Below are 26,415 nucleotides of genomic sequence, written 5' to 3' on the forward strand. Positions count from 1 at the left end.
CAAGAACTCAATGGCCATAGTGAGTCTCTGTGGCTTAGTGGACAGTCACAGGTCTGAGCAGAAGGGGGCCTTAGAAATCACTTTTATTTGACAAATGAGAAACTGGAGCCCAGAGGTGAAAAGAATTGATCCCACCCAACCTGCCAGGTCCCTGGTGCCTGCCTACACCGCAAACCCCAATGTAATCCCTGCCCTGGCCTACCCTTCTTGCCTAAGCAGATTTTGCAGGAGTAGTTTCAGGACGAAATTATTGTTTTGAACTTCTAAGAGGAAAGGGCCAAATACAAAGTGTTTGGTTAACTCAGTCAATGGAGCATAAATGAGATGTTTAAATCTTTGAGTTACAAAGCCTCATTAGGGTAAGAAGGCACTGTAGGAGTGGACGTAGGGAGGGTTTGTGATTCCCATTACATGATAAGAAATGCTATTAGGCTGGAGTCAGTTCGACATGCCCAGGGGAGGCAGGCAGGAGTGGTAGTGAACACTTGTCTTCTTTATTATATATGCAAAACCCCCAGCTAACATTGTACCATATGCAGAACTTTTCATTCTAAGTCACTTTTACACACATATTACCCCATTTTCTTCCCCCAACATCACAGTGGAGAAGGTATGGACAGGTGGTTTGGGGTGCCAATAAACCATAGACTATTTGAAGAAAAAAAAGGTCTCACCCATAGTTTCATGAAGCCACATTTAGATTCTAGGTCTAATTTCAACAGATATCAGCACAGCGGAGCTACAGTTACAGTGGACAGATCATTTGTCAAGAATGGAAAAAGCCAGGATGCCAGGGCAGTTGTATTGGGGGGGGATGGGAAGGAAGAAGTGAAAGTCTATTTTAAAGGAAATGTAGAGAAAAACTGCTAACGGAGCAGGCAGAGTTCAAGTTTAAGCCCTGGGCATGAGGGAAAGCCCAGTCAGCCGAGGCCATGCCAACACTTCAAGGTTACAAGCACCACTGGTCACCAACAGCACAGCCCTGGAAGGCCCATGTGTGGCCACGATCCCAAAATGACACTAGGTGGACATCAGGCAGATACCACCAACAGAGAGGCTGGGAATGGAATAGATATTTCAGCCATAACTGCAGACGTGAAAAACAAGATTGGGGCGGCAAGTGCTAAATGAATCACAAAATAATTATTCATCTACCTTTCAGTCTGGAAGTAAACCTATGCTTTCGCAAAATTAAGAGTGCAGTCATGCAGTAAAAACGAGAAGTCTTTGATTAGGTGCCTTCCACTGTGTAATACAAAATCGGATAATGTAGACCAAAAACCAAATAATGACAAAGCAAAACTATATATTTTTATAAAAGCCACTAAGATTTAATTTCCCTGTACTTACACCAGTAATTGTTGAAGAAAAGGTAAATTAAAGGACTCAGGATATGAAAACAAACTCGATCCCCACCACCACTGCCAATTAATTACATGCACATGAGAAATTCACTAAGCAGCTAATCATTTATATTCTGGTGTCGTATTTCCGCACAGCTATTGTATTAGATATTTAAATTTGCAATTGCAAATGGACTCATTGTCACAGGCGTCTTAGTCCATTTTACACACAAAATCTATAGCTATTCCTAATAAATAGGATTACTTTTCCAGAACTCCCAGTGGGAGCTCGGCGGGACTTCTGTTCGGGAGGCTGCTTCAAACTTCTCCAAAGAAAATTACTTTCCTGATGTTCACCTCTATGAACCAACAGAAGGCACCTGAGAGAATCCAAATGAAGAGGCAACCACCTGAGGGGAAGGGAGGGCTCACACTGTTAGGTAATTTAGACACATGAACGTCCCAGTTTAAACGCCCCTCTACAGCAAAGCATTTCTGGATCCACCTGAGACCTGTTTCTCCACTAGAGAGCTAAGACACGTTGTTGCATTTTCTTCTAAAAGGTAGAAGGGGCTGGGTGTGGTGGCTCACGCCTGTAATCCCAGCACTTTGGGAGGCTGAGGCAGGTGGACAGATCACCTAGGGTGAGGAGTTGAAGACCAGCCTGGCCAACATGGTGAAACCCTGTCTCCACTAGAAATACAAAAAGTAGCTGGGCATGGTGGCGTGCACCTGTAGTCCCAGCTACTGAGAAGGCTGAGGCAGGAGAATCGGTTGAATCCAGGAGGCAGAGTTTGTAGTGAGCCAAGATCGCCCCACTGCACTCCAGCCTGGGCGACAGAGTGAGACTTTGTCTCAAAAAAAAAAAAAAAAAAGGGTAGAAGGCTCCCGGGGTTGTGCTCACAGCTCCTCCCAGCCTAGTGCCCCATCCTTAATGCCCAGGGCTATGTGTTCCTCACCTTTGTATTCCAAACCACAGACCCACCTCTAGAAAAGAGCCCAGGAAGGGTTTACACAGTGTCTGGCATTTTTTTTTTTTAAAAAGCATTGGGTAAATAACTTCTCTCCCCATTCACTTAAACTTTAGCCTGTGGTCCCACCTTGACTTGTATCCTAAGTCTGAACAAATACCCTTAGGAAAGCCAAAATTTTCAACTCTTGTTGCCCCAATGGGTAAATCCTTTAGAGAGACCTTGCTAGGTTTTCCCTTCATGCAATAAACACTCTACTCTGTAAATGCCACTGACCGCCCTGCAGGGCATGGAGAAACACTTGATAACCCGCCCTAGACAATGGCCTGTCCTCATCCTGTGAGAAAACCCCACGTGTCTGGGTTGCATAATGGTTAAGAGAGGTTTTGAAATCTCCTGGACTTGGTCTGGAACCCTGGTCCTGCCAATGTGCAGAAATGCAGCCTTGGACAAACTGCTTCATCACTGAGCCTCACTTTCCTCACCTACAGATGAGGATATTGGCACCAACCCCTAAAGTTTGTTGTATCAGATGAAATAAAAAATGTAAACAGCTTACTGCTATTTCCAGTGCAGTAGACTATCTAGTAAGTGCAGAAAGCTTTTATCTTTCTTCTAACCCTAAACTCACAATGGATGGGGGACAAGAAGCCCAATTTGTAAAAATGCAAGTAAGCATGAACATAAAAACTGTAATTTTAATGAAAAAAGAAAGTATATAACAGGAAGCAGATTCTCCTTATCTTTAGTAAATCATATCACAAAGCTACTGTATTCAAAACAGTGTGCTGCTTCTTTACAAAGGGATAAAGATATCAATGGAGCAGAATAGAAAGTTCAGAGACAGAACAACAAAGACACATGTGCACACAGCACAGACATGCATGTACGCATGTACACACACACACACACTCACTCACTCTCTCTTTAATACGAGAAAAGGGCATTTCAAGCGGGGAAAGCTGAATCGTCCAATAAATGGCACTAGTTTAACCGGCTATCCATTTAGGAAAAATAAAGTCACACCTTTAAAACACACACACACACACACACACACACACACACACACACACACACACACCCTTCTACTGAGGTTAAAGACCAAAATAATAAAATTATGAAGCCAGGAGAAAAAATATATAGAATATTGTTATGGTTTGCAGATTAGGAAAGGCCTTCCCAAAGCAAAAGCCACCAAACTCACACTGTCAAAGCTGTAATTTCGGCTGGGCACAGTGGCTCACACCTGTAATCCCAGCACTTTGGGAGGCCAAGGCGGGTGTTTCACCTGAGGTCAGGAGTTTGAGACCAGCCTGACCAACATGGTGAAACCCCATCTCTACTAACAATACAAAAAATTAGCCGGGCATGGTAGCAGGCGCCTGTAATCCCAGCTACTCGGGAGGCTGAGGCAAGCGAATTGGTTGAACCCGGGAGGCAGAGGTTGCAGTGAGCCAAGATCAGGCCATTGCACTCTAGCCTGGGCAACGACAGCGAAACTCTGCCTCAAAAAAAGTGCTGTAATGGCCGGGCACGGTGGCCCACACCTGTAATCCCAGCACTCTGGGAGGCCAGGGCAGGCAGATCACGATGTGAGGAGTTCGAGACCAGCCTGGCCAACATGACAAAACCCCGTCTCTACTAAAAATACAAAAATTAGCCAGGTGTGGTGGCGGGCGCCTGTAATCCCAGCTACTCGGGAGGCTGAGGCAGGAGAATCACTTGAACCCGGGAGGCACAGGTTGCTGTGAGCCGAGATCGCGCCATTGCACCCCAGCCTGGGCGACAAGAGCAAGACTTCGTGTCTCAGAAAAAGAAAGCACTGTATTTTCACATGTAGTCATCTGCCAAACAATGATGCTTTCAGTCAACAGCAGACTGTATATATTCCAGTGGTCTCATAAGATTATAAAACTGTATTTTTACTGTACTGTTGCTATGTTTGGATACAAACCACTGTGTTTAAGTTGCCTACAGTATTCAGCACAGTAACATACAGTCCAGGTTTGTAGCCTAGGAGAAATAGGCTAGACCACAGAACCTTGGTGTATAATAGGCTATACCATGAGGTTTGTGTCTATGATGTCTGCACAATGATGAAATTTCCTAATGACACGTTCTCAGACTATATCCCCATCGTTAAGTGACACATGACTTTATAAAAACTAAATAAACATATGTAGAAAGAAACACATCATAGAAAAATCAAAAGAAACATAATAGGCTTGGGCAAAACAATACAGGTATACCACATGTCACTGTGCTCCACAGATACTGCAGTGTTTTACAAATTGAAGGTGTGTGACAACCCTGCATCAAGCTAGTCTATCAGCACCATTTTTCCAACAGTGCTCACTACGTATCTGTCAAATTTTGGTAATTCTCGTAATATTTCAAATTTTTTCGTTACTATTATATCTGTTATAGTGATCTGTGATCAGTGATCTTTGATGTCACTATTGCAATTACTAATGTCACTAAACAATATACAATGGCAAACATTTAATCGATAGCCATTGTGTGTGTTCTGAATGCTCCACCTTTCAGCTGTTCCCTGTCTCTTATCCTCTTCTCAGGCCTCCCTATTCCTTAAGAAACAAGAATACTGAAATTAGGCTAATTAGTAATCCCACAATGGTTTCTTAAGTGTTCAGGTGAAAGGAAGACTCACACATCCCTCCCTCTAAATCAAAAGCTAGAAATTATTAAGCTTGGTGAAGAATATACGTCAAAACCTGAAATAGGGGAAAAGCTAGGCTGATTGTGCCAAATAGTTAGCCAAGCTGTGAATGCAAAGGGAAAGGTCTTGAAGGACATTAAACGTGCTACTCCATGAACACACAAATGACACGAGAGCAAAACAGTCTTCTTATCGATATGGAGAAAGTCTGAGTGATCTGGATAGAAGATCAAACCAGCCACAACACTCCCTTAGGCCAAAGCCTAATCCAGAGCAAGGCCCTAAATCTCATCAGCTCTTTGAAGGCTGACAGGTGAGGAAGCTGCAGAAATTGGAAGGTAGCAGAGGATGGTTCATGACCTTTAAGCAAAGAAGCCTTCTCCATATCATAAAAGTGCAAGGTGAGGCCAGGCACGGTGGCTCACGCCTGTAATCCCAGCACTTTGGGAGGCCGAGGCGGGCAGATCATGAGGTCAGGAGATGGAGACCATCCTGGCTAACATGGAGAAACCCCGTCTCTACTAAAAATACAAAAAATTAGCTGGGCATGGTGGCGGGCGCCTGTAGTCCCAGCTACTGGGGAGGCTGAGGCAGGAGGATGGCATGAACCCGGGAGGCAGAGCTTGCAGTAAGCTGAGATCGTGCCACTGCACTCCAGCTAGGACACAGAGAGACTCTGTCTCAAAAAAAAAAAAAAAAAAAAAAGTGCAAAGTGAGGCAGCAAGTGCTGATATAGAAGCAGCAGCAAGTTATTCAGAAGATATAGCTAAGATCACTCATGAAAGTGGCTACCCTAAACAACAGATCTTCAATGTAGATGCAACAGCTTTCTATTGGAAGATGATACCATCTAGTACTTGCATATCATCTAGTACTTGCATAGCTAGAGAGAAGTCAATATCTGGCTTCTAAGCATCAAAAGACAGGCTGACTCTTTTGTTACAGACTAATGCAACTGGTGACATTAAGTTGAAGCCAATGCTGATTTACCATTTCAAAAACCCTAGGGCCCTTAACAACTATGCTAAATTGCCAGGCGCAGTAACGCGTGCCTGTAGTCCCAGCTACTCGGGAGGCTGAGGTGGGAGGATCGCTTGAGCCCAGGAGTTCTGGGCTGTAGGGTGCTATGCCGATTGGGTGTCCGCACTAAGTTCGGCATCAATATGGTGACCTCCCGGGAGCGGCGACCACCAGGTTGCCTAAGGAGGGGTGAACCAGCCCAGGTCCGAAAAAAAGAACTATGCTAAATCTACTCTGCGATCTATCAGTGAAGTAATAAAGCCTGAATGACAGCACATCTGTTTACAGCATGGTTTACTGACTATTTTAAGGCCATTGTTGATAACTACTGCTCAGAAAAAAAGATTCCTTTCAGAATATTACTACTCATTGACAATGGACCTGGTCATGCAAGAACTGATGGAGATGTACAAGGAGATTAATGTTTTCAAGGCTGGTAACACAACATCCATTCTGCAGCCCATAAATCAAGGAGTAATTTTGAATTTCTGGTCTTATTATTTAAGAAGTACATTTTGTAAGGTTATGGCTGCCATAAATAGTGATTCCTCTGAAGGATCTGGATAAAGTAAGTTACAAACTTTCTGGAAAGGATTCTCCATTCTAGATGCCAATATCAACACTCATGATTAATGGGAGGAAGCCAAAATATCAATATTAACAGGAGTTTGGAAGAAGTTGATCCCAACCCTCATGGATGACAGGGGCTCAAGACTTAGTGGAGAAACTGCCAATGTGGTGGAAGTAGCAAGAGAACCAGAATGAAAATGGAGCATTAATAGGTGATTGAATTGCTACAATCTCATGTTCAAACTTGAATAGAGGAGGAGTTGCTTCTTATGGATAAGCAAATAAAGCGATTTCTTGAGATGGAAGAAGATAACTGTGAACAATGTTGAAATGACAACAAAGGATTTGGGATATTGCATAAATTTAGTTGAGAAAGCAGCAGGAGAGTTTGGGAAGGATTACTCCAATTTTGAAAGAAGGTCTAGTGTGGGAAAAATGCTATCAAATAGCATCACATACTACAGAGAAATCTTTTATGAAAGGAAGAGTCAATAAATGTGTAAAACTTGATTTTTTTCTTATGTGAAGAAATTGCCACAGCCACCCCAGCATTCTATGACTTCTTCCCTAAACAGCAACAGTCTTCAATGTGAAGGCAAAACCCTCCACCAGCAAAAAGATGACTCGCTGAAGGCTCAGAGGATCATTGGCATTTTGTAGCAATATAGTATTTTTAAGTTAAGATATGGACGTTGTTTTTTGATATAATGCTGTTGCCCACTGAATAGACTACAATGTAAACTTTATATGCACTGGGAAACCAAAAACTCCATGTAACTTGCTTTATTGTGTCATTTGCTTTATTGCTGTGCTCTGGAATCAGACCTGCAATATCTCTGAGGTATGCCTGTATTTACTACACACACACACACACACACACACACACACACACACACACACACACCAGAGAAAGCCCATTATATATAATTCATTAAAAGTTCCAATAATTCAGTAAGAAAACTATAAATAGCCTTGGACACAAAAATGATAAAGAATTCAAAGAGGTTACTCACAGAAATGCAAATTAGGGCAGAGATACTTAAATTTACTAATTTGTCTTTTTCATCATCTGTAAAATGTGGACAATAATCACACCCACTTTATAGAGACGTTAAGGTTTAAATGAGTAATTTCATGTAACGTGCTTAAAACTATCCCTGACACATAAAAACACTCAATAAACAGTCAGTAGCAGTAATAGTAGCGGTGGTAGTGGTAGCAGCAGCAATAATTTAAAAAACATACAAGTAAAATAAGGAGGCAGCCTGGGAAACATGGTGAAACCTCATCTCTACAAAAAATACAAAAAGTAGCCAGGTGTGGTGGCATGCGCTGGTAGTCCCAGCTACTCAGGAGGCTGAGAAGGGAGGATCACTTGAGCCCAGGAGGCAGAGGTTGCTGACAGTCAAGATTGCACCACTGCACTCCAGCCTGGACAATAGAATGAGACTGTCTCGACAAATAAATAAATAAATAAAAATTGGCTGGGTGTGGTAGCTTACGCCTGTAATTCCAGCACTTTGGGAGGCCGAGGTGGGCAGACTGACTGAGCTAAGGAGTTCGAGACCAGCCTGGGCAATACGGTGAAACCCCATCTCTACTAAAATACAAAAAAAATTAGCCAGCCATGGTGGTGGGCACCTGTAGTCCAGGTACCGGGGAGGCTGAGGCAGGAGAACTGCTTGAACACCCGGGAGGCAGAGGTTGCAGTGAGCCCAGATCACACCACTGCACTCAAGCCTAGGCGACGGAGCAAGGCTCCGTCTCTAAATAAATAAATAAAAGGCGGTACTATCTAGCATGAGCAGCAACTGCAAAAAGACTAATGTTACCTAATGTTGGAAACAGTATGAGAAAACAGGCAACTCTCTACACTTGTGCTGGGAAAATTCGTTCAGCCTTTTTGGAGGGTAATTTGGATCTATCTAATTTATCAGCACTTTAATATACATGCCCTGTGATATAAAAATTCAACTTAGAAATGTAGTCTACAGAAATACACACAAGCACAAAAACATATGTACACAGATATCCAATGTAGCACTGTTCATAACAGCAAGAGTTAAAATGAAAAATGACAGAAATGACCATCAAACGGGAATAACTAAACACATTCTGGCGTATCTATATAATGAGTGGCAGCGCAGCTATTACAAAGAATAATGAGCATCAATATATACAGATAGGGAATTACGTCTCTGGAACGTAAGACGTACTAAGCAAAAGTGCAAGCCATGATGTGCACTTCTGTATTTTTGAATCATTTTTACTTTTATATAAATAAAATATAGATTTGCAAATGATTATATAAAGGAAAGGCCAAGCTGTGATTGTGGTTATCTCTGGGAAGGAAGCAAGATTAAGAGGGAATGAAGAAAGTATTTTCATTTTCACTCCACTTCCTTATGTATTTTTGGTTTTTAAAAAATAATAAGCAGGTACTAAAAACAAGTATTTTCTACCAAAAAAAAAAAAAAAAAAAAGGGTAACAAATCCAGTGTTTCACACCAGAGTCATGGAACTGGACACCTGAGTGAACGACAGTGTCCATATGCTCCATAAGCAGAAAGCAGTACTCCCTCCGTTCAAGTTCACTCTAGAGAGGAGACCCCAGCTGGAAGACACTAATGGGATCATTCAATGCCTTTACTCTGACACAGTTAATAACCTTCTGATCGGGAACACAGGCAATACCAATTTCTGCAACTGTCCACGTGGCAGTTATACTTCTCAGGGTAAGTATTAAGTTCACTCTCTAGTCTGTCAGCCTTTAGAACTCTGATTAACACAAAGTCATCCTCCAGAGCAATAAATTGGAATTCCTAATCCTGCAGTGTAGGGCTAGACCTACTCCTATTGAGATCTCCCTAGGGTGCAAAAATTGCAAGAGACCTACCTTAGCTAAAACAGACAGCCAAATGGCTGGCCATTTTAACAGTTATTTGCATATTATAAGAAATGAAAATCAAGACTCAAAAGAGCTCGACACTTGCCACTTGTTACTGTCAAATGTGATAATGCATCTCTAGTTCCATCTGACAAATATTTACGAAAACTCGACTATATGGACAGCGCTGCTCTGTTCCCATTTCTTTCACTCCACAAGTCAGATGGGAGGCCCACACCTCGGTCCCCAGTGCTGGGTTTGGAAAAGATGACAGTGGTTTAGTCACGCTAGACCTCCAGAGGTGGCTGGTGTTTGAGGGTCGCCCCTTGTCTACCCTGACTACATAGGGCAGTGAACTGAAAGTCAAGGGATTAGAGAAGCTGATCCTTATACTCTAGAGCGAAGTAGGAAGCAAGAAGTGAGGACTGCTTGCCTTCCTCTCCCAGCCTCTATAATAGAACCAACCACAAATGGCAAACTTAAAACTGTCACTGTAACCAGAACTTGTTTTGGCTGTAGATAGAAAGAAAGAGAGAGGAAATGCCCACCAATGGTCAGAGAGATATTTTTAGAATAGAACCACCTGGACTATATATAACAGAACCTGGTCATCTTTCATATGCATTTTCAAGATACAGGTTTTCTTCAAAAGGAGCTACCAAACCATCCCAAACACTCCTTTTAACATGGCTGTAATTAATTAGTGTTTGTGAATTAAATGACGGCTGTTAAATGGACAGGTTACTTATAAGCATACCCAGGCTTTGGGCTAGTGCAGAAATAAAAGTATTTCTGCCAGTCTGATCTCGGCTTTTTTTTTTTTTTTTTAAATCCATTATCAGGAAATAAAAATCAAGTAACATCTTTTTAAGTTTAAAAGTTTATTTAATTACACTTATTTTTTAAAAAAGTTATGAACTTTTAAAACACTTATTTTTATTAAAAGTTATTACTTATAGATTTTGGATTCTATTATTTTGGTTATAATTTACATTATGGTATTCAGTCATTCAGACTGCATGTAATCCAAAGCTTTTCACACAAAGAACCATGGTGTCTATGTAATGCCTTTATTGGTTTTTGTAATGAGTTAGGATGGGGGGAAAACTGTACCAGCATTTATCAAATGGTCACCCTGTGCCCAGCTCCACACTGGACACTTTCCCATGGTCTCTCATTTCATTTACTCTTCACTGTATCTTTAAATACCCAAATTACCAGACATACAAAGGAGAGCTACCATTTCATTTTCAGATGAGCCTTGTCCATCCAGTTGGCAATTTGATTGCAGCTATAAAACTTTTTAATGATGCTAGGTAAGAAGACAATAAAAACTGAAGGAATTAAAAGAAGAAAAAATAATTGTCAAACATGCCAAAAGTCTGGAGAAAAGTAGGGAAAGCAACTTCCTTGTATATCAGGCAAGGAAAAGCCCAGGGAAGGCTAAGAATTTCTGGTACTGAGCCCTGTGTGCTGTGGCGACTCAGGAGGCCTCCCGAAGCCCTCCCATTTAAAGGAGGGGAGGCCAGGCCCAGGGAAGAGATCAAAGGGTACTGCTAGTTTTAACTGTCTCAGTGCACCTAAGACTATCCTTTGTAAACACTGACGTTATTAGAATCTCATATGAGCAACACCTTACTTGATGGCACCATATAACACTGCAACCCAGTTAGGGCCTGGGTTTCCCCCTACTCCTTTCTTTTCCCGAACACTGACTCACACACAAACTTGGTGCATTGGAATGACCTGGGGGACTTGTTAAGCCATACACCAGCGCTGTTCACCCCCACTTCCACTTCCTGAGTTTCTGACAAAACTTTCATTTCTAACAAGCTCCCAAGTAATGCTGCTGGTCCAGCACCACATACTTAAGAACCATTAAAAAAAAAAAAAAAAAAAAAAAAAGAATCCCTCCAAGACAAGACCAGGGCACTTATGATGTGGCAAAATCTTCATCAACTATGACACAAGCCACACAGAGGCAGGGAATTTTGTCTGTTCTGACACTGCTGTATTCCTATTCCTGGTGCCTAGAATGGTGGCTGGCATATGCTAGGTGCTCAACACGTATCTGCTAAATAAATGAGTCAGCTGGCCCTGTGGCGGAAACCGGGGCCCGCGTGGGTATAGGTGAGCAAGGAAAATAGCTGCAGAAGCACCAGCAACCAAGGGAATGGCTGCCCACTGTTAAGCTGTCCTGAAACGCAAGCCCAACTTGATGACAACCACAGTAACAATATACATGATGAAGACAACAAATGTCAGAGTGTTTAGCACATGGCCAGGGATGGAGCCAGCACTTTACACGCATTATTGCATTCAATCCTTAGAGTAACTCTGTGAAGTAAGAACCATGATTTTCCTCATTTAACAGACGAGGAAACAGGGTTTGGAGGGAAAGTGATGTGACCAAATCATCTAACTATGAAGTGGGATTAAAAACCATGCTGAGAAGTTGATCCTGAGCACAAAGTCACTCTTAATTACCCAGTTGAGTCAGTGATAAATGCAAAACTTCCGTCCCTGAATTGCTGACTTTGATCCTTTCTTCTGCAAGTTAGAGAGGCTTCTAGCAGCCAATTAATATCATGCCTGATCATAAAAAAGACGGGGCGGCCGGGTGCGGTGGCTCACGTCTGTAATCCCAGCACTTTGGGAGGCTGAGGTGGGTGGATCATGAGGTCAGGAGATAGAGACTGTCCTGGCTAACAGGGTGAAACCCCGTCTCTACTAAAAAATACAAAAAATTAGCCAGGTGTGGTGGCGGGAACCTGTAGTCCCAGCTACCTGGGAGGCTGAGGCAGGAGAATGGTGTGAACCCAGGAGGTGAAGCTTGCGGTGAGCCGAGATCGCACCACTGCGCTCCAGCCTGGGCGACAGAGCGAGACTCCATCTCAAAAACAAACAAACAAAAAACAGGGCTTAGGTGGCCTGCACAGAGCACTACCAAGAGTGGGGGCAGTGGATCCCAGTTCTGGGGTGCCATGGAACAGTTAGGCATGCCAAAGTTAATCCAGCTATGAGAAATCATTTGCTTTTAAAATGTATATCATATTTTAAAATTTAAATATGTACTATATATAGAAGAGGCAAATGTGATATCCTGTTACCCTTTCTTCAAAGTCTAATTCAGTGGTTCTCAACTAGGGGTGATTTTGCTTTCAGGGGACATTTGAGAGTGTGAAGATAATTTCGATTATTGTTAACTGGGGGGTACTACTGGCATCTAAGTGGGTGGAGGCCAGGGATCCTGCTAAACTTGCTACAATGCACAGGACAGCCCTCCACCACTGTTGAACTGCCCAGAGTCTCACCACAAAGAAGTATCTGACCAAAATGTTAAAAGTGCTGAAGTCCGGTTCCAGTTTAAAACTTCCTAAAGCCTCCTTTGTCCCCTCCATCAAGTTTGGATGTCTAAGAAACTTCACTGCTGTTTCCTTATGGTCTTCACTGCCCTTTCTTTTCTTAGTTATTGAAGAAAATGTGTCATCTCTCATCTGCAGATGAACTCCTTGAGGGCCAGAAGGATATCGTAGTAGCCTCTGAAACTCCCAGAGTATCAGGAAGTGCATTCTGCACAAAAGCGGGTGATCAGTAAGAGACTGTCCAATAGTCTGTTTTCCCTGAAGGAGGTAAAAATGCCGAGAGTTCAGATTCAACGAGTACTCAAGAGTTCCTACCATGGGGAGTGGCGGGGGGAGGGAACTAAGGAACACAAAGTACATTTCCTATAAACACTATCTCATTTAATCCTTCCAGTCAGTGAAGGAGAGAGGATCACTATTTTAGGTAACTACAGCTCATGGATGTAATTTATAAAAGGTCACCCACTGGTAATTAGCAGAGCCTGTTTCTGGAGCCAGATCTTCAAGTCCACACGCCTTCCATACCACACCACTGTGTGACGCACGGGTTTCCGAAGCTGAAAACCTTGCCTCCTAGAGACTATTCCCAGAATTGGGATGTCTGAGATGCTAACAAGGAAAACAGCAACATGAAAGGTGGGAAACTTTATGTTATCAGTGTGATGGTCACAAGTTCTGCTACCCAACATAGTGACCACAGTAGTCAACGAAAGGGGTGTTGCAAATTGGGTTTAAACACAAGTAACATATTAAAAGTCAATTATAGAGATACTTAGAATTTACATGGCTCTTTCCTTCACAGGAGTATTCAAAGGTTCATATGTTTAAACTTTAGGATGCTAGAGCTTAAGAAAATAAATTAAAAAAAAAATTTTTTTTTTTAAAAATCAGAAAAATCAGACAGTGTAGGACATCATGGCAAAAAGAGCTATCTTGGTTCAGGACATGACTATGTGACCTTTCTGGATGCACAGTACTTTCCAGCTGGCTCTTTGCTTTGTGAGGCTGCAAACTGTGGGCTTTCTCACAGCAGCTAGGAGACGGGGTAAAGCATGTAATAAATAACATCTGATGGCTCGTCTCTGCGAGCCCTGACAGTATCGATCCCCAAAAATCAACCTGATGAATTTGTCTCGTCTTCATATTACAGAGGAAGAAGTGAAAATGATGAAAGGTTTTTGTGGCACCATGTTAAATTTCTTTTATTTGTAAGCTAGGGAGACCAGGTCTTGGCCTGCTATTGTTCATCAACACTTCCACTATAACCTCTATGCCAAAGTCCCATTTCCAGTGCTCAGACTCAGCCCCTTAGAAAACAGGATGGCCCACGGAGTCACTCACAACCACCCCATCCATTCTAACTAATCATGCCTTCCACACAGTGCACACCCCAGACGGAGGAGAAGCTTGGCCTCACCCATTATTCCAGCCCCTGGAGTTAAACATTTGGGAGTCAAAGGTCTTGTATTTCTTTTCTCCCTTAACCTGCCCTTCACTTCCACCCGCCTTTTCACACCATCATTGCTGCCATCCTGCTTCCAGACTCATCAACTCAATAGCGCCGTACTCTAGATGGTGTGCTCTGGTCCTCTTATTCACATTTCTGGCTCTGTCCACTTGGTTACTTGTGTTCCAGGCAGGTCCAGACAAAACAGAATGAAAAGTCTTCCTACTGTAAAGGCAGAAAAACCACTCAAGGGTACCCAGCTGGTGCTGGTGCCTGGCGTGTAGCCACCGAGCCTACTTTGACCTCCTGAGCTTGGATTCTCAACCTCTTGAGAATCCAAGAAGCCACTTCTTGTTTCACATCTTTTAAGTTTTGGGTGACTCATCTTTGTATGTTTTGCATGGGTTACAACCTGGGAGTCCACAAGTTTTGGAACCACAAGAACAGGCATGAAGCTTGGGACCCTGGGGTCTTTCCCACCGAGGAAGAGCTGAGATGAGCATAATGTGAATGGATGCGGCAGAAGGCTCCTGCCTTCACCTGGCCAATCTAGATTCGATAACTTTTCCCGGTGCTCAACTAGCAGCGCTTCCAGAATGTTTCATCAGAAGATCTTAGTGCTTCTCTGACTGAGGATAGGGATGGAGCCTGGGAATCTGAATCTGAAAGAAGTGCTACAGGCAATCAGGTAAACTCAGAAAACACTGGATTATTTCTTTTTGACAGGTATCTTGGGTTTTTACTACTTAATACAATGCCAGAGACCACAGAGGATAAATACTAGGAATAAGCTGAGACTGTGGAGCCAGGCTCCTTGGGTTTAATTTCAGTTGCCCCACTTATTAGTGGGGCCCTGAGCCAGGCCATTAACCCCTGGCTGTCTGTTTCCCTGTGCAGAACAAGGATGATAATAATACCCACTTCATAGGTTGTTATGTGGATAATGTGCTAATGCGAGTAAAGCACTTAGTTTCGTGCCCTCGATACATGCGGGCACTCGATAAACATTAGCTATTATTATCCCATAGACCAGAGGCTGCTGAGTGGTAGCCCTTAAGCCAAATCTGGCCTAGAGACCTATTTTGTTTGGCCTGCGCAATTTCCTTTTAAATTGAGCCAACATTTTAAAACTGGTAGATTTTTGGCATTTTGAGAAGGCTGAAGACCTGGTGAAACACAGGGCCTGCCATCCCCTCTGGCAGCCACTGCCTGTGACCAGGTCCCAAGGCCCCCTTTTGATAGTATGTTCCTTCTTTGTTTGTGAACAATCCCCATGCCACTCAAACATCCCCCCCTCCAATTTACTCCCTGCCCAGTCTGTGTAGGAAGGCAACTCCAATTCTAGATCAGTTTTGCCAACACATCCAACCTTCGGTCCTGTTATCTCCCCATACTGACGACTCTAGTCCAAATGCTACCTCCTGATGCCAATCTTTCTGCCTGCCTGCCTTTGACTTACGTCTCCCTGCCAGGAAGGACCTCCCCAATCTTCCCTTTCCACTGAGCCCGGAGGTTCTAACTGAGCACATTAAAAAAAAAAAAAAAAAAATCCATGTCTTAATCTCACCCCCAGATATTCTGATTAGTCTGGGTGGGGCCTAGGTATCAGTATTTTAAAAAGCACCCTGGGAGATTCAAATGTGCGCCCTAATGTGCTCCAAGATTGACAACCATGGCAGCCGTGGCCTCCCTATCTCACGGCCCAGCTGGAGTCTGGTGACTCTCACCTGTTCCTCTGGCACTTCCTGTCAACACCATACAACTGAGGACTAGATGAGTCTTGTTTTCTCCCTACCGCCTGTTTAGTCTTGCTTGCAGATCAACTTGTGTTTAAAGCTTGTCTCCTCAACAGACTGTAAACTCAAGAGTGGGTGGATCATACCTCATACTTCTTTTGTATCCCCAACAGGACTAATGGGGTGCCAAGCACATGGAAGGTGTCTAATGAAAATGCCTCTTCTCAGGTAGCTGAGTCTATAGTGTAGCCAGCACGGCAGGGACCACATGATGAAAAAGCAAGCCAGACCGATTTCTTGGAGCTTACAGGTTTAGAAGGGGAGTAAGTCATGAACATGCAAGATTAGGATACGAGGTGCTACAGGAAAGAAGCAGTAACCCAAGGGAAGGGAGAGGCCCAAGCCCCTGGGAAACTGGGGGAGGCTGTGCCTATGCCTTCCCTTGATGTGGGCCTCAATGGGCCAGTGGGAGGAGGGCAACAAAAGGAGTAAGGTGGGAGGGAGAAGCCACAAGCAAACACACCAGAGGGAAACCTGCAGGGCCTGCAGCACCACACCGTCGCAGCAGCCGGGTGCAGAGGAATGGGAAGCAAGACAGCAAAGGCAAGATTTCACCATCCCTTGATGCCAGGAAAAGGTGGTAAGTAATTTGGTGAGTCCGGGAAGCAGCCACTGAAGGCGGCAAGTCCGCTTCCTTCTAAGAGCCAGTCAAAGGGCAAGGTGAAGGGGAAGGAACAGATGTAACATAAAAAAGGAGGGGTGAGGAGATGAGAAGGGAAAAGGGAGGCCCAGAGGCAGGTTCCATTGTCTCTGGAGAGCAAGACAACCCCCCACCTTGCCTCGATATACACACACTGGCAGGGGCTCCGAGTCTGGCAGGGCCCAGGAGCTCAGATACCCTGATTCTTGCCATTCAGTCTTAAGCCATGGTTTACTGCACAGGAGTGAAATTATGTTAATCGTGTCATTCATGCTAATAGTGCCACTTTATAAAAACATTTAATCACAGAAATAAAGGTTTTATTCATGAAACTATCACTACTGATAGTACTACTACAAGAAGCTTATTCTTCTGTTCTTTCTCTCAAGTCAATGGGCAGCTTATAAAGAAATACAAACACCCTAGACCCTAAAGACTACATTAGGCGAGAGCCATTCCATGGTTTACTTCTCCTTCCTATCATCACCATTTTTAGAGAGGTGCAATAGGGTGAAATGAACACTAAGGGCTAGTTAAGAAAACAGATCAGGCCAGTAACAGTGGCTCATGCCTGTAATCCCAGCATTTTGTGAGGCCAAGGCGGGCGGATCTCCTGAGGTCAGTAGTTCGAGACCAGCCTGACCAACACGGTGAAACCCTGTCTCTACTAAAAATACAAAAAAATTAGCCAGGTGTGGTGGCGTGCACCTGTAATCCCAGTTACAGGGGAGGCTGAGGCAGGAGAATTGCTTGAAACCCAGGAGGCAGAGGTTGCGGTGAGCCAAGAATGCACCATCACATTCCAGCCTGGGCAACAGAATGAGACTTGGTCTCAAAACAAAAACAAACCAAGAAAAAAGATCACAAAAGGACCACCCAGGAGATGGCTGTGGAAAGGAAGGGCAATTCTACCATGCTTCTACTTAACACATAATCCGTCTTACGTGCCAGACACTGGTCTAAGCACTTTACAAATAAGAACTCATTGCAACTTCCTAACCCCATAAGGTAGGTACTATCATTGTTCCCAATTTACAGATGAGGAAATGAAAACATAGAGGCCAAGTTTCTTGCCCAAAGTCACAGGGCCAGTAAGCAGAGTCAGAACAACACAGGCACTCTGGCTCCAGGCTAAGTGGCCTGACCTTATACTGAGCTGCCCCTCACTATGCCGTTTAGGACAGGGTGCAGGTTATAAACCCATGAGCCTCCTTCTCTCCAAGGGACTGCCAGATGCAGAAAGGCACACAGGAGATAGTGTGGGCCTCAGGGATGCTGCTCTGGTTACGTATCAGAAGTGGAGCCCCCAAAGCATCAGACATGGGGAAGAGCAGAGTGGAACGAAATATACAGACCCTGAGTTCACTGCCCATTATTCTCAGAGTCCAGAGCTACCACCCTTCAGGATCATAAAAACTAGAGCAGACAGAAGCTCTCCTCAGCACAAAGTCAAGAGGCATTCAAATCCTCCACTCTCTAAGACAAACTCTACTTGCCAAAACACTTTCCAGAGGAAATCAGCTTCACTGATCGCTACTCTCATCAGTTGGTACTTAATGCTCACTGGCTGTTAGACCGTATCTACACTGGGCACCTTTCTGGTTTGTGGATTACAGATAAGCCATATATTGCTGCCCCTAACGAGTCAGTGCACTACAGCCACGTCAGATTATGTTTCACTTTCAGGCCTCAGGGCTTGAAGCAATTCTATTTTTAAGCTTTCTCAGTTCCAAAAAGGAAAAGAAGGCATTTTAAGGAAATTAGCTTTGGCTAAAGGAATGACAGTTTCCTCTTAAAGAGTTAACTGATTAGCCACTTTGCTAAACCAGAAATCTTGGAGCTAACCACAGAGGAAGAACACCTTGTTCAATGTTACTGGGCAAGGGCTGGGGACCTCTGAAAGCGTAACAATTACTCAGGATGTGGGTGGCCCAGGACAAAACCCCGTTACTACCAGAGGGGCACTGTGTGTCCTTCTCCCCAAGACAGTCTCAAAAATCCTTTTAGATTCTATTCTCTATGGAGCATGTGTCACTTTTTGAGCAACAGGATATAACCATAGAAGACAAATTAGCGAATATTAAATAAATCTTTAAAAAATACTATCATGTTTTGAAGAGTCATTCTTTCCTTTTTTAAAGAATTCCCTTTCATTTAACATCCAAAGTAGCCTTGCTTATTTTGTATCTTTGGGAATAAGTCATTATCCCACAGCCAACTGTTTAAAGGATACCTCTTTATGTGCACGTTTTTAAAAAAGGTAACCACTCCTGAAGGAAATCTAAAATGTGTTCTACACACCCCAATTTTCTCATATAGGGTTCATGAGACACAGTTAACCTCTTGGTGAACGAGGTTTCTAAGAATTCAAAAGTCTCCAGTTTCGGTTTTGGCTTTGCCACTAGCAAAGACCTGTGACCTTGGGCAAGTAATTTAACAGTGCTGGGCCTGAATTTCCTCACCTGCAACATGAAGGGGATTGGACAGATGAGGACTCTTTTGCCTTACACCTCTCAAACATTATGATTCCAAGACCAGTGTAAGTACCAACTATTGTCCATGCCAACCTAAACTATCATTCTCATGGGCTGTCAAGTTCTAAGAATGTTGTCTAGACCATACAAATGGCCCCAGAGAGCTGGGCTACAGTAATGGAAAGCAGACTGAAGTCAATTATTTTTTATTCTTCTCACCCCTTCCTATTCCATCAGCTGCCAATTCTCACTGCTTTCTACCTCGAGCTGACATAAACCCCTGCCTTAGTTTATAAAGCTAAGTGGGGGCCTGCATCACTCAGATTCTTCATCAAAGCAAAGTGCATCTGGCTTTGTGATACAATCTGGCAACCAGTGGCCTTTATCACTTCTCCTTCAGTTATATTGCATTGGATACGAGAGTATTTGAGGGCAAAATTATATTTTTTAAAAGTTATATTGTAGACAAATATGGTGGCCATAAGACTGACCCCCAGTTAAGGTTGGGGAAAGAATGTATTCTTGTAATGTACATTCCTTGAATTCCAAAAACACACTGTTTTTAGAGGAGAGGGTCTGAAACAAGTGTGAACAGAATATAAACCAATTTCCCTCTTACTGAAATAAAAACTCGGTATGTTATCCCTCTATAATAATCCTCACTCTGCAAGTTTCCTGTCCCCAAAGGCAGTTGTTGCTTTTCGGTACCTTCTGTGGTATAACTTTTCTTTGTGAAAGATACATTTTCCTCATCACTTTTTGAAGCCGAAGAGAGGGTCAGGGTAGGAAGGAGACACTATTAGTGGTTTCCTATATTTACTGCTTTCCCAGTTATCTTCCATTGTAAGTCCCATGAAAAATGATTAGTAGAAAAAATGCTTTTTAGCAATTGCAAATACAGTCCCTGAAATATTTTTAAACTGCTAACAAGAATGAAAATACGCATTAAACCACAGACTTAGTACCTCAAAGAATTCAGGGAAGATCCCCCTCTTTAAAAAACAAAATTCTGAAATCTACCTTCTTTACCTTGCATCATTTCAGCATGGGAATCTATCAGCGACCTGGTGAGCATAGGCAACTGATTTTCACTCATCCTAGTTAAAGCTGTTAGCAGGAAGTAAATGGTTAAAAAGGGAATCGAAGTTGGCTAGCTTGGGAAAGTGGATGTAAACTGGTCCTACAAATGGAGTATTTGTAAAATCAGGTTAAATTAGGAAAACCAGTCAGAAAATTAACTATGAGTACTTGAAGCTATTTGCCAAATGGGTCCAAGTCCCTAGGAAAGAGGTTAAAGGTATGGATGATATATCTTTGCAGATAGCATTAAACACAGAAGAGTTAAAGGAAAACTACTGCTTTATATATTTCTGAGAAACCACAATAAAAGCTTTCACCCTGTCTTTCAATCTCCAGGTATTGTTATTTATGCACGTCTAGGCTTAGAGTATTATTTTCTGTTTTCAAGTTAGCTTTACACGGTACAACATTAACCTCAGAATCTGCTCTTCCAAGTAATACACAAGGTGGTGATTTATAGAAAAACAAAAAATCCTTTCCTGTTCACAAGGTGGAGTTCTTCAGCTCCCAGTGCCATATTTAAGGGTGCTTTGTTTCAGAGGATGATTAGAGTGGCGCCCTTGGTACTGATTACAGTGGAGCTACTTGCACTGCCCAAGTCTGGGCACTGCATTACATTAAAACTTCCATTTTGGGGTATGTAGTGACTAAAAATTGTCTCCCAGCTTAAACTTGGCATCAACCATATATCTCAGCAGAAGCAAGATTATTGAGTATAGAACCACAGGAACCCGGCACTTTCCTTTTTATAATTGTACAGGAAAAGAGACCCTGCTGAAATAGCACCTATGGTTCCTCCATTCTTAGATGAAAATTTCAAGCATTGAGGGCTCTTTCCCAAAGTATAATCAGTAGGTTGCTATGACTGTGACAGGACATAGTCTCTTGCATTATTAAATCCCAAATTTTCTAGAAAAAAATAATTTCAGCTGCTTTTTAGAAGCAGCAGCAGAAAATGATGGAGCCTTGTCTGCTCCATTGAGTAGCACTTCTGACTACGGTTTCTCTGTAGTTCTTACATTTCCAACAGTTCACCAACTAAGATGGAATTTATCTAATGCATGTCTCTGACATGGTGAAGATTGAGAGTTCAGGTCTAACAAAAGCCGCTAAGCATAAACTGCATCCAAAAGTTGGCAGGTCTGTGGAATCATGGACGGAGTGGAACTCAGGCAAAAAAGTGAGGATGACGTGGCCTTGTCACAATTCAAGGCATATGCTTGGCAGTTCAACGCCACTATCTCTGTATAGGCGTGTCTTACTGAAATATCCCAATTTTACCCCTAGGATGGCCATGTTTTATATATTTAAAAGCCCAAATTAATTGGGTATAATTAATTACCTACCACTTAAAGACTTTTAACAGTTCTGTTCATATATGTAAACAAAGGGACAATGTGCAATTGGCCTTACACTATTTCACTAAGTCAGAAAAAAAATTAACATTTGTATAATAAATATGAATTGTACTGGGTGTCTACTTTTTGCCAGGCACTGTGCTAAGTATTTCACATCCATTATCACATTTAACTCTTCAAAAGAACCTTAAAGGTGACACTGTTATTGTCCCTATGTTACAGAGGAAGAAACTGAGTTGAGATTAAGTTATTTGCCAATGAACACACATTTTGTAAATAATAGATGCTTTACAGCTGGTAAGGTAGTACTCATATTTTTCCCCCCATTGAAAAAAAGGTGTAGAAGTTGCTTCTGGTTAAGTCCTTAGATATTCTTGAGACAGTACTTGGGATCAGAACCAGATAGGTCTGCAACTCTGGCCACCTGAAGACTTTTCAACCTCTTCTTGGACACAGTGTTTAGGTGGTCTTTATTCAGCCAATCACTTAGCCTTCCCCATCCTGTCGTTCCTGCTTAGGGAAAGAGTATCAACAAAATTCAGAATTCGAAGACTTGCATGGAAGTCTAATATAATTTCGATAAGAAAAACAATAACTCAAACTTTATATTCAGTGCTTAGAACTTTGTATGCATTGACTAGATAAATTTCCTACACCCTTCCGGAAGAAATAGCTCTTTTTTTTTTTGAGAAAGAGTCTCGCTCTGTCGCCAGGCTGGAGTGCAGTGTCGGGATCTCAGCTCACAGCAACCTCCGCCTCCCAGGGTCAAGTGATTTTCCTGCCTCAGCCTCCTGAGTAGCTGGGATTACAGGCACGCACCGCCACGCCCAGCTAATTTTTGTATTTTTAGTAGAGACGGGGTTTCACCATGTTGGCCATGATGGTCTGGATCTCTTGACCTCGTGGTCCGCCCGCCTTGGCTTCCCAAAGTACTGGGATTACAGGCATGAGCCACCGCGCCCGGCCAGAAGAAATAGCTCTTAAAAGTTTAGATAACTGGCCGGGCGTGGTGGCTCACGCCTGTAATCCCAGCTACTCAGGAGGCTGAGGCAGGAGAATGCTTGAACTCGGGAGGCGGAGGTTGCAGTGAGCCGACATCGCGCCATTGCACTCCAGCCTGGGCGACAGAATAAGACTCCGTCTCAAAAAAAAAGTGTAGATAACCAATGATTCAGCATACATTGCAATCTTATATAAAAAAAGCCTCTGAATATATATGAGTAACATTTATATTCCTGTAATGAAAAACCTTTTGTGTACACATAAACTCAAAAGTATATTATTATTCCTGGAATAATAATTTCATGTCAAGGAGAATAAAGTTTTGAAATAACTTGGAAGATGGTGAGGGTAATTTAGTATATTTTAAATACTTAAACACAATGAACTATATATAATAAACTTGGCTTGAAAAATAGTCTTAGGGACCTGGCCCAACAAGCACTGTTAAAATTTTTTAAAAAGCAACTTGAAGGTCTCATAATTTCCCATTATCAAAACTACCCCCCATAAATCTGTGAATCTAATCCAAGAAGTATGTCAATTAGCTGGTTGTTTAAGGTTAGGTTTATGAAATAGTAACAGAACTTTGCAGGGGTCAAATATGCTTAAAATATGTCCAAACATGCTTAGGTCAAGTCAGTAAGAGTATCTGAAGCTAATAAAAGCATGGAATATTCTTGTGACTGAAAACCCAACACACTGGATACTGTTATGTGTAAGCAGGTACTGTGCTCCGTTTCCCCCCTGCTGGCAGACCCTAGTCACTAAAAAAACGATGAGCTTCTTTGACTAAGACTACATCACACATGCCCAGCAAGTATCTCTGGGGCTGGAAAGCAGTTAAGACCGAACCCGGGGAGAAATTGGGAACACGAAAGAAATAAAAAACGCCTCATTATTCCCAAACCCATCCCATTTCCCAAAGTGCTGCCTATGTGCTGACTTTCTTCAAGACTCCCGCAAAATCTTGATTCTCCAAAAATTAAACCCATTTGGAGCTGAGACAAGGTGAGGTCCACGCCTGGTATGATCAGACTACCATGGATCTGAGTCTGGTTTGGTTCTAGCCCCGTGGAGGCCAAGCCTCACCACGAGGTGAGGACCCGGAGGCATGGAGGAAGGGAATGAAGGAGAGAAAAGGAGAAAGGGGAGACCTCCGGGCCACACTTCTTTCTAGTACCAACAAAAAGAGAAGCCGCATACTGACCTAAATCATCTCTCAAAGGCGCTTTATAAATTACAGGGACAAAGGGAGGGGGTGGCGGGTGGCCTGGGAATCCTACAGACACCCTACCCTCTGACCCGCCCCCCTCCCCCTCCAGCACAAGGGAAGGAAGACAGAAAACAGAGCTCAACTCGGCCATTGGCGAGAAGCCCCCTCCGGTTTTCTATCGCCCATCCATCTGCCCCCTAGAAAAAAAATCCACGTAAACACCATACCCACCCCCTGGGGCAGACACTCCCGCCCCGAGGTTCCTAGAACCGGAGGCCGGGGCATTTACTTAGTTAGATTTTTCTTGCTTACTCATTTCCCTCGAGCACCCAACCCCCCGTTCCCACTCCAAAACCCCGCTCAACCGCCTACCCTCACCGCTTCAGCCCCCAACAGAATCCGGTGCCCCCGCGGCGTCGGCGGCCCCCGAGCCGTCCCGGTCACTAACCTGCTGCTGTAAGGGCATTTCCGAAACCAGCCTGGCTCCGGGGGGAGGTGGGGGGCCGGCTGGAGAGGGGGCCCGGAGGGCCGAACAGACCGGCGGCGCAGGGCGAGGGCGGGCGCCGGTGGGGGGGTGGGGAGAGGAGAGGGAGGGTGGCGGTGCCGGGGGCGGGTGCGAGGGCGCCGGGACCGTCCCAGGCCAGGGAGCCGGCGAGCAGGAGGAAGTGGGTGCCCCCCTCTCCCCCTCCAGCGCCCCCTCCCGCCGCCGCCTCCTCCCCAGTCACAGGCGCGTCCTGCGCGCACGTGTGCGAAACGTCACCGGCGGGTCCCGGAGAGAGGGACAGACCCAGGCGGCGGGACGGGAACCCGGCTGCCCCCGCCCTCCGTCGCCGGGGGGCGGAGAGGGGGACAGGGCGGGGAAGGAAGGGGCAAGGGGAGAGGCGGGTCAAGGGCAGGCCCGGGGCCCGGCGAGGAAGGCCTGGGCGCTCGGGCCACGCGGGCGCCGCCGCTGCCACCACCAGGATGCGCCCAGGCCGGAGCGCCAGCCGGCAAGCCCCTCACCCCAGACAGCCCACGCCCCAGTCCGCACCCGGCTTCCAGCCCCACCTCCCCCACGCCCGACTCCCCTCCACCTCCCCCAGCCCCTTTGTTGCTGGGAGTTACTGATCCTAAAATGTGTCAAGCGCAGCCCCGCCGATCCCCTGCGCTCCGAGCACGCCGCAGGGACCCCCGGCCGCCAACGAGCCTTCAAGGCAGACTGGGGGCGAGCACCCCAACAGTCCCCCGGTTTCCACCCTTCAGAGCCCCCCACACCCCAGTTCACTGCTCCCTCCCCCACCCCCTTCTCCATCCGGGGCGTGACCCCTTCCTACGCCCGAGAAAGAGGAAGCTTCGGGTTGGAGGGGAAGGGAGAGTGGGGGTAGGGAAAAGTGCAGGAAAAGAAGGGGGGGCCGCGAAAAGTTTTGGAGTGTTTGATGTGGTTCGCGCCAAGGCAATCCCCGCCGCCCCGCGCGCCTGGCCGAGCCCCCCGACCCTCCTGGCGCCGGGGAGAGCACTCAGGTCTAACAATGAACCCTCGTTGGAGGGGCAGCCCCCAAGGCCCACGATGCTCGGCCCACTGCTCTCCCTGAGCGGTCCGCAGCGCGCCCACGACCCCGCGCGGTGCGAGCCCACCTCCCGCCGGGGCTGGGGACGGTGGGGAGGGAGGGTATTACCGGAGGGCCGCCGCCGCCGCCGCTGCCGCCGCGTCCCAGGGCTGGTGGCTGCTGCAGCAGCCCGGCTCTGCTGGAGGGTCCGTGCGGCGTGGTGTAGAGGAGGCTGCCGGCGGTCTGCTCCGCGCCGGGGGCACTGGGGAGGAGGGGGCCGGCGGCTACGGCGCCGCTTTGGAGGGAGGAGGAACAGGAGGTGGTGGAAGTGTTCGTGGTGAGGATCTGGATGTACGCGCCCGGGGCGGCGGCAGCGGCGGCGGCGGCGGCGAAGCCGGGGCTGGCTAGCAGTGCCCTTTTGTCCATGGAGGCTGCAGCGGCGGCGGCGACGACAGCCGCCCCCTCCCCACCCCCGGCGGTCACCAGGTACTGCTCCAGAGCGGGCTGGATCCCCTTTCTCATCTCTCGCTCCTGCTCTTTTTAGTGTTACGGTATATTAATGTATTGTTTTCAATTTCTTTATTATTTGCAGTCGGAGTTTCCAAGTCTCTCCTCCTTCTCTCCTCCCCGCCCGGCGCTTCCGAGCCCCCTCTCTCTCTTTTCTTTTTATTTTTCCGCACCGCACAGGCCCCGGGGGCCAAAAATAATCGGGGCTCTGGAGAGAGGAGGGTCCCGGCCGCACGGATATCGGGCCCCAAGCGGGGATGGAGGCGTCGGGGGCGGCCGATGCAACGGATTGCGAGGCGGCGGCGGCAGCCCGGGTGCTGCGGCCGGCAGCTGAAAAATGGCTCCAGGAAGCTGCTGCTGACAATGAATGAAGGGATACGGTTTACGCGCCAAGGTCCTCCCGCGAAACTCGGATTTCCCGCCGGCTTTTCAAACAATATTTGCATATCCCCGCCCCTCAACCCGCCGAGGACCGTTCCCACAGCCCATTGGGCCTCTATCTCCTTACTTTAGTTCCAATCGTGGAGCAGGGCCGC

At 45.3% G+C, this 26,415-nt stretch overlaps 1 protein-coding gene across 2 annotated transcripts in view; it reads right to left on the minus strand.

The window, feature by feature from the left end:
- LOC105482518 (E2F transcription factor 3) overlaps positions 1-25,968 on the minus strand; it is a 90,320-nt gene extending 64,352 nt beyond the window's left edge. The window contains exon 1 of one of the 2 annotated variants that reach the window (XM_011742651.2): positions 25,502-25,968. In XM_011742651.2, the coding sequence (XP_011740953.1) occupies positions 25,502-25,894 (393 nt within the window). In that variant the 5' untranslated portion in view covers positions 25,895-25,968. Of the gene's footprint in view, positions 1-24,294; positions 24,560-25,501 lie in introns of those variants that run through there. The other variant, XM_071097576.1, reaches the window with a different exon arrangement.
- Between the last annotated feature and the right edge of the window lie 447 nt (positions 25,969-26,415).

Source organism: Macaca nemestrina, chromosome 5 (assembly GCF_043159975.1).
Source record: "Macaca nemestrina isolate mMacNem1 chromosome 5, mMacNem.hap1, whole genome shotgun sequence".
NCBI lineage: Eukaryota > Metazoa > Chordata > Mammalia > Primates > Cercopithecidae > Macaca > Macaca nemestrina.